This window comes from Typopeltis vanoorti, chromosome 3 (genome assembly GCF_054136105.1).
Source record: "Typopeltis vanoorti isolate ZY-2024b chromosome 3, IOZ_Tvanoo_1.0, whole genome shotgun sequence".
Classification (NCBI taxonomy): Eukaryota; Metazoa; Arthropoda; class Arachnida; order Uropygi; family Thelyphonidae; genus Typopeltis; species Typopeltis vanoorti.
This window is the reverse complement of record NC_143551.1, coordinates 81,716,031-81,729,851: the sequence shown is the minus strand read 5'-3', so window position 1 is coordinate 81,729,851 and position 13,821 is coordinate 81,716,031. Positions and strand designations below refer to the sequence as shown.

At 34.0% G+C, this 13,821-nt stretch overlaps 1 protein-coding gene across 4 annotated transcripts in view; it reads right to left on the bottom strand.

Moving 5' to 3' along the window:
- The window catches only part of LOC150108319 (uncharacterized), a 337,096-nt gene that overhangs the window by 136,145 nt on the left and 187,130 nt on the right, over positions 1-13,821 (bottom strand). For all 4 annotated transcript variants that reach the window (XM_090390692.1, XM_090390693.1, XM_090390695.1 and 1 more), the window contains exons 29-33: positions 13,233-13,510; positions 9,260-9,968; positions 8,413-8,558; positions 5,232-5,352; positions 818-945 (exon numbers count right to left, since the gene is read on the bottom strand). In XM_090390692.1, coding sequence (XP_090246818.1) covers positions 818-945; positions 5,232-5,352; positions 8,413-8,558; positions 9,260-9,968; positions 13,233-13,510 — 1,382 coding nt within the window. The remainder of the gene's footprint in view (positions 1-817; positions 946-5,231; positions 5,353-8,412; positions 8,559-9,259; positions 9,969-13,232; positions 13,511-13,821) is intronic.

Here is a 13,821-nt window from a genome sequence, read left to right as displayed (position 1 = left end):
AAAATACCTGATAGACACCTGATTTATTCACGAGTAGACATGGCTGCGTGGCCGTAAGATTGTGAATACTCTGTTTTGCTGCAGAGAAGGTTGCTTTCAAGTTGTTCTGCATCAACAGGTAAATTGAAGAAATATTTCAATTATCTTGACTATACAAGTTTTTTGGGGGATTTACGTTAACTGCCCTGTATAGTAGACATTTTATTTCCATTTCCTTTTGTATGTCACACGACATGTGTTAGAGACTCTTTCATACAAAGCATTTCTTACAAAGAAATGTTTTCCAATATTTTACTCCAACAAGCGCTATATAAAATTAATCTCAGAACGTAAGTCCTTCGAAGAAATTTCGAATGAGCGAATCCAATGAATGTGGCAGAGGAGGGAAAATACGAATTATTTTCCTTTGCGATTAAGACACGGGTGCCTGCTTATTGCAGTTCAGGAGTGAAAAGAACATCTTTATTTGATGTAGAACAGTTTTCTAGGAGGTTAAGGATTAATGTACTAGAATATTTCAAATGCTAAATTCAGGAGTAATTAAAATACGAATACTGTACTGTACGAATTATACATTACGAATACTCGTACTGTATAATCTCACTAATAATCTAAAGAAAAAACGTAGATGAACGTTATGTCTAGAAATCATTTAAAAATATGACCAATTCAGAAAAGGATTTTAAAAATAACAAGATTAAATTTTGGTTTAATTTGTAAAAATTCCATTCCTATAGTTTCGCGTAAGACAAACATTTCAAAATATTATTAAGATATTAGTTTATTGGTTATTATTATTTAATACTAGTTATCTTACCTTTCATCGTTGCTATCGTTGTGTTACCTCTGATAGCAAAGTACAATGTTATATATATCCGTTCGCGAACATCTAAACTACAGTCGCTAAGAACGTAGCCGATACATCTTCTGAATGCAGTTCGTATCCTGCAAAATATAATCAAGGATTCAAAATCATTAATCTTAAGCAAAATACTTATTTAAATTAAAATAAATTACTAAAATTGTTGACTTCACGATGAATATTGCTACATTTTATGTGCCCCACCCAAGAGAAGTTGTAAACCTATATGCACATTATAATTATTTTAAAATAATAACGTTTGGTTTTATTTAATTTTACATAAGTCAGAAACTCTTCCATAGGAACGAAGCATGTGAGTTTTTCCCAGATAATTGAGATTCTGATGAGAGTGACGATCTCACACTGACAGATGACGTCTCCACTTCCAAAGAAGAAGAAAAGAAAAAAAAAAGAAAAATAAATTCTAGTTACGGATGAGATTCGAACCCAGGACCCCTATGGTTTACGAGACCAGTGCTCTTGACACTGAACTACTGCGGTTCTTCTCAACATCCTCCTGTAATATTTTGATATCACCGTTATATCAATAAACAGTTAAATATTACATTTCTTTTATAAGTTTTGCTTTTTACATGTAGTTCACCAGAGAAATGCATATACTGTAATATTACTGCATTTTCAAAGGTATTTAATATTCTCAAAGAAAATTTCTATTTCAACGTTCTAAATGAACAATCAAGAATTTATTATTATAACAATTTCTATATTTCTATATAAGAACTTAGTTATTATTATAACAAAGTTCTTATAATTATTATAAGAACTTAGAAATCTCCGAATTAGAAACATTGGTCAGAAGAATATCATTCCCACAGTGATATAGAGATCCAATAAAACTTATACACTAGCCCTTTAACAGCAACAGATAATCACGTTGACCAATCGTTGCTAGTAATAATTGAATAATGATTAGCGCAACAATGCATATCAACATATGTACAGCGTAATGCGACTTATCACAAACCTGAACAGAATAATGGGCTACACAATATAACACAATGTAACTGTGTGTGTGTGTGTGTGTGTGTGTGTGTGTGTGTGTGTGTGTGTGTGTGTGTGTGTGTGTGTGTGTGTGTGTGTGTGTGTGTGTGTGTGTGTGTGTGTGTGTGTGTGTGTGTGTGTGTGTGTGAGAGAGAGAGAGAGAGAGAGAGAGAGAGAGTTTTATACTTAAGAGATTAAAGAGAAACACCACACACACACACACACACACACACACACACACACACACACACACACACACACACACACACACAAATCAACATCCAGCGCACGTTATCCTTAAGGATATTACCATATAACGTCGTCCCTGTCCTTATTTAGTTACGGTGCTTAACTCTTATATTTTTTCTTTCGAAAATGAATGTTATTCCTGGTTATATATTTATTTCTCACTTTGTCTATATCATATCAATTTTGTTTCTTTGTCTCAGTGCATGTAAAATTTATTACATTTTCCTTTATTCATTGAATAAATGGAAATAAACGGAGCATTTCTTTACCAGCTCCTTTTTTCCTTTGTTTTTGTTTTCGCACATTGTTTCCTTCTTCATGTAATAAACAAAACTGCATTCTTATCAAGGGATCTTAAAATACATCACTGCAAAATAAATAAACAAATAAATAAATAAAAATAAATTGCCCAACATTCTCGGCTTTACATGTTAAAAATCTGAGAACATTTTAGTTCCTAAATATAATATAATATTATTTACTCTTTCAATTGTTATATTACTTTATATGATTTTATTTTATATAACTCTAAATAATATTATACCTTTAGCAATATATCTGTAAAAGGAGTTGATATACCGATCCCACCCATATACACTATCTTTAGATAGTAATATATAGTATTAGGGTTAGGAACCACGAGGTAACAGTAGCTATTTGCTGTACTGTTCGGAATTCCTTTGAATCACTGATAGTCTTAGGCCAGCTATCACTGATGGCTAAGGGTAGAGACTGCTTATCATTGATCTTAAAATAATGTTATTTAAGAAAACAATGAACTCGCTTATTCCCTTTGGGAAATAAAAGACGTTAGAGGATTTATTTTTGAGAAGATGCCTCACTAATTCAGGCAGCAATGACAAAACAAACAAAAAAATGTAAATAAATATACTATATCTATGCCAGTAGATAGTAATGTTAAAAACATTACTTCGTCCTAAAGTAAAGAATAACATCATATTAGAAAATAAGACTGCAGTCAACAAACTTCACATATAAATATAACGATCACTACAGAAAAGCCACCTGAAGCTTTTATTTCATTGCACGAATTGCGATCTGATAAGAGATTATGATAAGTATATTGATTGTCATCTATAAACTTGAAATCCATAGGAAGCTGAAAAGAGGCAAAATAGGCACTATTAAGGCAAAATTGAATGGGAAAAATATTAACTATAAACCTAATTAAGCATTGACATACGTAAACACAAAGAAAACACAGTTCATTTGCAATATTGCAACATTTTATATTGCAGATGCATGGATGCGAAAAGATCAATATGTATGGTATGATTTGGGGGGGGGGGGGTGCATTTGTTTCTGTATCCTAAACCTGAGATATATATCAATACCAACTGAATTAGTACAACGAAAATATCAATTCTTCAAGGAAGTAAAAAAACAACAACCCGGAATTAATTGTTTAGACTTCATCTAGTTAAACTGATTAATTTCCCACAATAACTATAAATAAAAACGTTGCAAATTTGATTAAATGTTAATTTCAAATGATCTTTCAAATATATGTATATATCATCTCTCTTCCTTTTCCCTCTTTTACCTTGCGGTGCGGAGGTTTTTTTTTTATTAATCATCGGACCTCAAACCGTCACAGGATAAGGTGGTCAGCCCTACGTCCCGGTGTATCCTCTGTCCTGTAGTGTTGAGCTCTCAAGACCAGTTTGCCTGCTTTGCGGGATGAAAATCCCCCAGGATAAACTGGAGTAAAAACTCTACTGTCCACGTCCATGACTAGCTAACTCGGCTATGGCTGAGGACGATCCTTCAGCTCCTCACCTCACCGACGGGTGTCGAACCTAGGATACTCTTTCGCTAGGCATATGGTTGCGAAGCGCACAGCCACTAGACTAACCGCGCGGAGTCATAATTGAATGATGTCTATTTGGAATAAATGGAGGATATTCACCTAGGTTATCATGTCAGAAAAAAAGTAAAAAAAAAAAGAGAAGAATGGATTTCTGGGTAGATAATCACGAAACAGAGTCATCTATTTAATACTACTTCCATCAGGTGTGTCTCTTCGCTACGTTCAGCGTTTTCATAACTAGATATGAATCTCTTGAAAAGTTGTTGGCACTGTCCAACGAATACCTGTGAAGTTAGTTGATATTTCGCTCCAACCCAGTTGGGATATATCTATCCTTACATTAGATAGAAGATTGCATGCATAAGCAAGATTTAGATAAGATATGATAATTTAAAGTGCGATGGGAATAAATGTTTAAAAACCTATAAGAATTGTTTCAGTAATGTATTTATTGTAATAATTACTTATTGAAACAGGGAATGGAAACAATAAATAAACCAAAGAAATGAAGAAAAGAAATCACTAAAATCATCCCACTCGGCATTCGCAGAAGGTCATACATCACAAGGACTAATTCGAATGTTGCTTCTTGTTAGAAGAAACCAAGACAAAAGTGTTATTATTACCGGAAATGTCTACAAAATAACCAAACGGCATCAAGCTTAGAAGATTTAAATCAGAGAATGATCAGCTAGATTACTGACGAATGGTAACATCAGTAATGCGCTCACGATTGTTTGTAGAAATTAATTGTTGATCTTGTTGCGGTTAATGGCTAAGGCAAATAAACTGTTTAAAAAGCGCAATGTTGTCTAAAGATTTTTAATTATTGCTTTGTCTAATAATCCGCTAGTTTTGAAAGATTTCAAGAGTTAAATCACTTCTTACTTTCGAAACTCTATCAAAACTATTTTGTTATTAAACGCGTCTTGAATGTGCCAAAATAATAACTGAAAAATGTTGAAAATAAAATTAGCAATGTTTTTATTAAATGCCATTTGAAATATTGCTGTAAAGTGAATGAACTTAAAATGAAACATTAAAATTACAGCTAGATTATTCTAATTTGATGATTACTATAACCAATACGAACTTTCTTCTATGAAATGACTTAGGAATTATGTAAACAACTGTGTTCTATTAAAGCAGATCACGCTCGTTTAGTAAATATGAGTACGAACAGCATTCCTCTGTCACACCATAAATCATCGAAATAATGTTATAATTTTTCTATTTCTATATCATGCCGATTTATCTAAAGATTGTTGTACTAATGATTTCACATACCGTTCGGGGCTATCTGGACTTGATCTGGTATACAACAGGAAGATAAGTAACCGCGAGCATGTTTGAGTATGGCGTTCTCGAAGCAGACGAATGCATTTAGCATTGGTTCCGTCATACAAACCTATTAATGAAAAAGAAATTAACAAGTATGTTCCAGTCCATGATAACTTGTAATATTAACAAAAATAATAATTTAATGTTTCTGTCAGAATATTCCTCATTGCTATTCACTCTAAATTATTATGTCATTTTTATCGTATTTACTCTCTTGAAGTTTGTGTTTTTTTTTTTTTTTTTGAAAAGTTAATCATAGTTTATAGAGAAAAAAAATGCGATCCGCTATTCCAAAGAACAGAGAAAGATGAATGAAAGAAGAGTATATAAAATTAGTCGGTAAGAAAACGTGAAAACGAATAGATAAGTCAAATAAACCAATCATTTCCTTCGTTAAAGTACCAAAATTCTTTCAAAATTACCTCTTCATCTTCTTATTGATGAAGTATGAATTTTCGTAATCCAATTATCGAAATAGTGAAGTTATCTTTCCAAGGTGCTTAATGTCTACAACTCAGATTGGATGTTCTTTTCAAACTCCACATCAGGCTGGACTTGGAGCAGAAATATTTGCTGTAGGCAATGACCTAATACAAATTATACGCTATTAACTTAATGTCTGATAATACTATCCATTCTCACAATAATTTTGAGTTTCTAAACTGTTTTCCCTCCAGATAACCGCAGAAGTTATCTGTCCTCTTAGTAAACCAGACCACATCCTGTGCAAGTTGCTTCCTCATAGAGAGAGCGTTCTCTCCGGCCAATCCTAACCTTGTGTCTTTTGGGATTACTGAGATTCCAAGTGGACGACTTCTGAAATGCTTGATCATTTTTCAGTTGTCACGCTACTGCACAAGCTATTTTGATCTAAACATCTGAGCTAAGCGAGTCACAGAAATGAAGCCCCGTTTTATCCACAATTTGCACTCACTCACTTTGCCATGGTTTAACAAAAGATGTATCAAAGTAGTGGAAGAAAAAAAAAATCAACATACTGCAAATATCTTGCAAAACGAACCCCTGATTCTCAACCTATATTGAAACACACAATAAATACAAAATAATTGTAAACAAATACTTATTCAGACTTGGTAAGGACCAATAACAGAAAATTCGCTACTTGTCTACAAATGGAAGTCATGCCTACTGATCCTCCGCAGAGGCCATCGCACGCACGTTCTACTCGGCTGCATTCCTCCCCTCTCTCATCCAAGTGGCACTGTGTCGTGTGTCATGTCACGGCATCTACAGATAAAACTGACCACCTAACATCCCCAATCTCCTACAACCCCTGCATATATGATCAAGGCAAATCTCCTCCTACTATACAAGGAAAATGTCATTTGTCCAATGATACTCGAGCGTTTTGCTGCACAAATAACACCTGTCATTTATACACCGATGGCACACTTATCCCAATGGCTAAAAGCAAGTATATATCCGGCGTATTCCAAAGAAGGGCGATAAAGGTTTGTATTCAAACTACCGACTGATCGCCCTCAACTCAATCTTCTCCAAAATAATAGAAAATAATCAGTAGTCAACTATTCCAGTACCTAGAAGTCCATCAGTTAATCAACGACCACTAACGTGAATTTCACCACCTATAGATCAACTGCTGATCTCTTTCCTATATCACCCACCACTCGATATATTCTATGGAAAAGTTTGGAGAAACAAATGCTGTCGATTTTAACATTTCGAGAGAATTTGATCATGTCTAGCATCAAGACACCCTATCATTAAATTGCCATCTTTGTCGTTTTCTACAGTTCATAGCCGCTCACTACAGTCGCTCACTCTACTGTTCAGAGCTCTTTTGCTCTCACATATCCCCTTTATTCTATAAATAAATTATCTTAACTCAATCAATACTAATTCTATCCACTGTTCTGCCGATTTGAGTACACATAATTCGTCCTACACATTCGACAAACCATCCAGTGCTCAAATATCCCAAGCCTCAAGATCATCCAAATCGTGGCTTACATTACTCCCCATACCGTCCTTCAATAAGGGGAAGAAATCCTGATCACTAGAGATGCAAACAAAACAGTCTTGCCTTTTTCTCACAAAAGGGATCTTAGCTTGCTTATCCAAATCACCAGGCAGGATCAAATCGTTCTCCTTTGTTTGACATTTATCTCTAGCCTCTTCTGGCATACACATATCACATCAAAACTACCTCAGCCTATTTAAAGCTAGGTATTATTTTTGGCTTAACACGCTATTTTTTACCCACCCAGCTACTAAATCTGTAGAAATCCCAGATACCCTCTGCTTTAGAATACTGCTCAGATGTTTAGGATGGTTCATCTAAAGCCGCCCTAATTTTTGATACTGTACATAAAAAAGCGATTCGGCTAGTGGATGATTTCTCTGCAACTGACTCACTTCAAAAACTATCTTAGGGACGTGTCAATAAGTACCTCCATGAAAACTACACCACTGATTGACATCTGTCATTCCTTTGTTTCTGTAGAACCTGTTAAAACACGAACACCAACTATTCAACATCCTTTTCCAGTCCAATTACAAAAACACAAACACACCGAACCAGCTTCTCCTCTTGATTTATTCTGTCTCTACTGTTCTCTGAAACAGCCTTCTTAATTAAGTATTCCCAACAACTACAACCTCCAACTATTTAGGAATACTTGAAATAAACAGATTTCTTCTTTCCTAACTGTCATCTACACAGCCCTGCATGAGCTAGATATAAATGTTGCGCTACTGTACTCAGTACAATGAAATTTTAGGAAGTTCATGAGCTTTATGTATTAGGAGCATGTTGTAAATAAATTGTATAGTATAAACTGCACATGCATTGAAGGTTTCAAAACGCTATCAGTTGCAGTAAAGAATCAATAAAGTAAATCTTTTGTTAAACAATTAATTAATAATATATTTTTGACAGCTACCGTCTAAATAAAGTAAACTATTTTACATGAAACTTACCCAGCGCCTTTATATACTTCATGAGTAATTATACATCACAGTGAGGGTGGACATTTAGTTTTGATAAAACAGAGACCTTATATCATAGAAATGATGTTATACTTAAATGATTATCATCATCTGTCACGACAGAAATTTAAAAAAAAAAATTACGTTTCTTTATTACCATTAATATTTCTCAACAAAATCCTGTCAACTGTCCTAGATATTGCGTCCATTATCATTCTTAGTGCATTATAGAGAGTTCGGACATCGAACACACATGGAAATGGGCCAATATTCTTCACACACGTCTCGCTTGCGATAGAAACTCTATAAAATGAAATTCGTATTGTTTCAGTAAAGAAGTATTTTCAAAGTACGAAATAGTTATACGCCCTCTGCCCAAAAAGTAACCGAACATTTCGAAAATAGACGAAACTAGCGGCGCCACCTGTTGTATATTTTTGTTGTCGAAACCTTCATTAGTGTTGTGTCAACTGTTTATGATATTTGTTCGGTTTCTTTTTGGACAGAGGGTGTAAATGGGTAGTGCAATTATTATATTCACAAAAGGTATTTCAGCATTAACAAAGAAATTATTTCATTTTTAATATAAACCTAATAACGATTGCACTACTTTCATTAAGCTCATTATGGCAGGTAGAAGGTACCATTCCATCTTAACAGCCTTCGTAGCACAGCTAAAGAGAAAGTGTATGCTTTCACGATTCAGCTTTATACCTCTTTACGAAGGTTTTATATGCAATTCGTTCGTATAGGCACTTTCAGAGCTACCAGTTGAGATTTATGTTCCTCAGAAGTGCTTACGACCCCATTCTATATCTCTAGTGAGCTACGATGCCACGGGATTCAGAATCAGAAAAACAATGAGTCTGAATCCCTCTTACAGTTTCCAAATATAAAGAACAGAATGTGTTTCTTTCAAAAATATATTTTCAATATCTCAGTCTCAGTCCAAACATCATCTTGGAGATAAATTTAAACATAAATTTAAAAGAAAATCAACCTACCTTATTTGAATGGGGATAAGTGCCCGCGTTTTTCTCAACTTTCCTTTCGTATTGTTATTGGGGCCGTAAACCTCGTCAACCAGACATGCGTAAAACGATCTTATCCATATAGCTAAAATTCCTCCATGACACGAATGATAAATATCAATGTTATCTGGTAAAGACATCTTAGTCATGGATCTGATCTCCGAACTCAGTCCGGGTGGAGAGTTAATTTTGCCGTTTGTAAGTGTACTCTGATCTTTATTTATTTCATCATTGTAACTGTCTTCCAAATTTACTACTTCAGCATGTCTCTTAGCTTCAACATTGATCAAACTACTAAACATTTTCATAGATTTTCTGGGGACATCAAAAATTTCTACATCCTCCAATTCATGTTCCTCCTTTTTATTTATGAGCTCATGATCTTTCTTGAAACCATCTCCGTGTTTTGCATCCTTAATTGTCATTTCCTCTTTTTTTTCTTTATCCTTCTTTGAATTCCAGCTGCTTTCAGGAACCATTGCAGGCATATCAGACTGTTCGATATCATCTCCATCAGGTTTTGAGATTTCAGGAGGAATAACAAAGATCCCTCGGTCTGCGATCATCGAATTTCCATCCTCTGTGTAATACTCGATTACGTCTGTTGTGTTATCGTTGATAACTTGTTTAATGTCGAAGAGGTTTTCAAGAAATTCTTCTTTGTAAGCGCCGTTATTTCCGGCTGTAAAAATAAAAAAATAATTAATTATATGAACAATTTTTATATTTAAGATGTATATTAATCTTTAACCGGTTCAATAATCACATTTAAGTAATAGTTTACAGTTACTAATCATGTCTTTTTTAATGGAAACCACACCACCAAAGAATGTCGAAATGCTAATACTACATCAATATTGTGAGAAGAGCTATACATACTACTTTAAGCTGCCAATAAGTAAGTCATATCGGTGATGAGAACTGTGTTCCAGTTGTTATCCATAAAACTCTAATAAATTTCCAACACAACTGATCTGGTTGCAGTTGTGGTATTTTGGAATTAACTAATATCATAGCAACTAAGTCACTAAGGCCGAAGTGACCACATGTATTCTTCGGGCCGATTATCCAGGTTTAGAGGGATAAAAATCCGAAAGTAAATAATACTAACTCCATATGAGACCAGCAAATTTGTCATCAAAAGAAAAGAGCATTATAAAGATTCTTCGCTTTATAGACGGGATTCAAACGCAGGTTTTCTGGGATCAATCTATAGCTGATTTAGAAAGAAGAATTTGAATCCATCTTACAGCCTATTGTTGGCAAAGCTACTATCTTATCGACTTGACCAAGACCAACGTTTCTTTATAGGATACGCTAAAAAAGTAATCGATTAGTTAGTACTAAATTAGTTAAATGTTTTGTTCTAAATCAGAAAAATGATAAATGAGAGAGTATAATCACTTGCTGTGAAATTTAGAGAAAGATACGATAAATAATATTTTGTTAATTCTAATGCAATGGTTTTGTTTAATTTACTTAATTACAGTCTATGCAATTAAGACTATTTTGACAGTATATCATGCATTCAGGACGTGTATTTTCCAACTGGTTTGCCAGTTTTGGGGAATGAAAAACTCAAGTTTCTGGGATTGGAGAAACCTGCTACCTCTGCAAGAGATCAGATTAATCAGATGAAACCTCTTTCACGTTCTGAATGGGATTCTAATTCAGGTCGTTCCAAATGAAGAACAAATGTCTCATCGGCCTCGGGACTAAGTAGTGTGTTGATTATCCTTATTTTAAGGTTGAATTATATACTGATGATAATTTGAAATAAATACCAAGAAAGATCATTTCACAGAAAAGAAACGATTTTGATAGACATGGTGGCTTTCTATATCCTTTCTCTTCTAGATAATCACGAGTACATCGGTCTATACTATAGATTGTTTCTCAAAGTGTGGTACGCGTACCCCCGGGGGTAAGTGAAATGTCTGCAGGGGGAGATACGTGGAAATTGTCGGATATGCATCATTAACACATGGAATCATTATTAAGAAAAAATAATTAATTTATATGTATATATTTCTTAATAAATTATGTATATTAAGTGGAGGGAATATATACATATTAAATTATATTATGTATGACTTCTCCTACTCAAATTGTGAGTTATTATCGTGAGTTATTATCAAATTGCGACCACCCCTCCACAACAGCTACTATACTGTAGATGCACGAAAAACAATTACTTTTATTACGCCCCTCAATAAGGTACAGAGACATTTGCAGGCTGTGTAATATATTTCTCAACAAATAATGCAATTAGAGACAACTGGAACAAAAACGGCACTAAGTGATGAATCACATGTTCCATCTCACAGAAACTGCTGTATAGAAGCAAAACCATATGTTGCACTGCAACATATCGTTTTGTTTGACACCATCCGGTCGTGAACGTGTTAAAACTAAGAAATATATAGTGAATGTGTTTCAGATATTATGGAATTCGGTTGAAGAGAATTAGCATTTCAACTCAAGTGTTGAAATGAGAGCCAACTCAATTGATTGTCGGCTTGCTTTTGTCTTTGTGTCGTGCGATCTTTTGTTAATACCGCACCAATCAATGCACTTCTTTATAGCTGTTCTATCTCTACGGGCTTTCCATTGCTGTCTGTTTCGCGCTCTGCTTTCACTTCTCATTAGTCATTTGTGAAGGATTGGTCATTAGGTATCTCAAGTTTCGTAAATTGGTGGTAATTTTTGCTTGAAATAATGGGAAAGAAGATTATGCTATTTGGATAGATGACTTTGACGATGCATACAAAGAAACCGCTCTGGAGGCCGGAAGTAGTGGTGGCGAATAGGAGCTTAGTAAGTCATACCCATTATCAGTTTTTTTCTGAAAACTTTAGTTTCCGAAAATCCCCGCATATATCTTGCACCACGATTGGGAAAAAAAATGCGAGTTATATTCGAGTAAATACGGTAATTGTTTAGCTTTCAAATTCTTAAGTATGGATCATTGGTTAAAGACTGGATTTATAAAACGCACAAAAGAGAGCAATATAGCAGATACAAGTAGATGTAAGCAACAAGAAAACGTTGATATTTTATCGCTCTGATTGGTGATAAATATTTAAATTAATTAAAACTTTATATATCTATTAAAAATAAATCATAATTTTTTTGTTTACATGTACAGCTAAATCCAAATAAAATAGACATTTACAATGAAATATACTTTTTATTTATTTATTTATTTATTTATTTATCTATTATTATTATTTTGATAAAGGGGTACTTGATAATAATGAAAATTTAAGAATGGTTACATGGATATCTGAAGTTTGAGAAACACTGATCTATAGGATAATGGCCTGACAAAAAGAAACTAAATCTCCGTCATACTGAGTTGTTTGAAATTACGCCCGAAGATACCTTAATGCCAGTGTGTTATATCTGTTAATTCATTGTTTGTTTGTTCATTTTTTATGTATTTCTCACTCACGAAAGGTTATAAGCCGATAACACATTAGTAACTTGAGTGAGCTAAGAACTTTTTTTTTATTAATTTATAATATATATATATATATATATATATATTTTTTTTTTTTTTTTTTTTTTTTGGCCTTCAATGAGCAGGGCAGTGGTTTTACACCGAGCGATGAAATTCATCTCCCACTAAAAGACAATCGCAAACATCTGCCCATGGCGGGATTCGAACCCGCAACCTGTTCGTTGGAGACCGGATACGCTAATCACAATGCCAACCAAGCTGGTTTTGTCTACTCAAAGGAAGAAAACCTTTCACCTCCGTATAAGACCAGCTAAATCACCATCAACGTGAGACATACGGTAGGAAAAGATCTTAATGATGGGAGAAGAAAATGAAGGATAGAGAAGACTGAGAGCAACCTAAGAGCAACCATGTCCAACAAACCTTTGCGCAAAAAGCAACATGCTTACGCTATTGTATTATTGCGGGAAATTTTGTACTCACATTTAATATCATCTTCTACACTCCTTTTTGTGTCTACGTGACTTCTACTGGCTGATTTTTCCAGAATACTGGCTAATTTCTGTATTTTCCGATAATCATTCTTAGATGATAGAATATAATCTGGAACTTCTGGTAATATATCTTCATTCATATGGTCAGAGGATCCGGCAGTGGAGCTCTTGGCAATAAAAGAAAACATTTCCTTCAGAATTGTAATTGTCTGCAACGAACATGGTTTCAGCATCCTTCTCAAACAGATCTGCAGTTTCTCTTTTAACCTGAAATATATAAATATCCTTTTTTATGGGAAAAGCATACTGCATAATTTTCAAAAGTGCACCTATCAGTTATAATGGCAACACTGGTATATGAAGGAGTAATTTATTAAAAAAGTTATGGCTACAAGATTAAGGTTCCTTTTTAAGGGAAAAGAACTTCCATAAAGAATACATACATTAAAATATTTTGAAATTTCTAGAAGATGACATTGTATTTCTATCTAATCTATTTCAAAATTTATGTCTCATGTACATCCCTATTAAAATTTACCTCGTTTAAATAACTAAAATAATTTATTTTCACTCAGGGT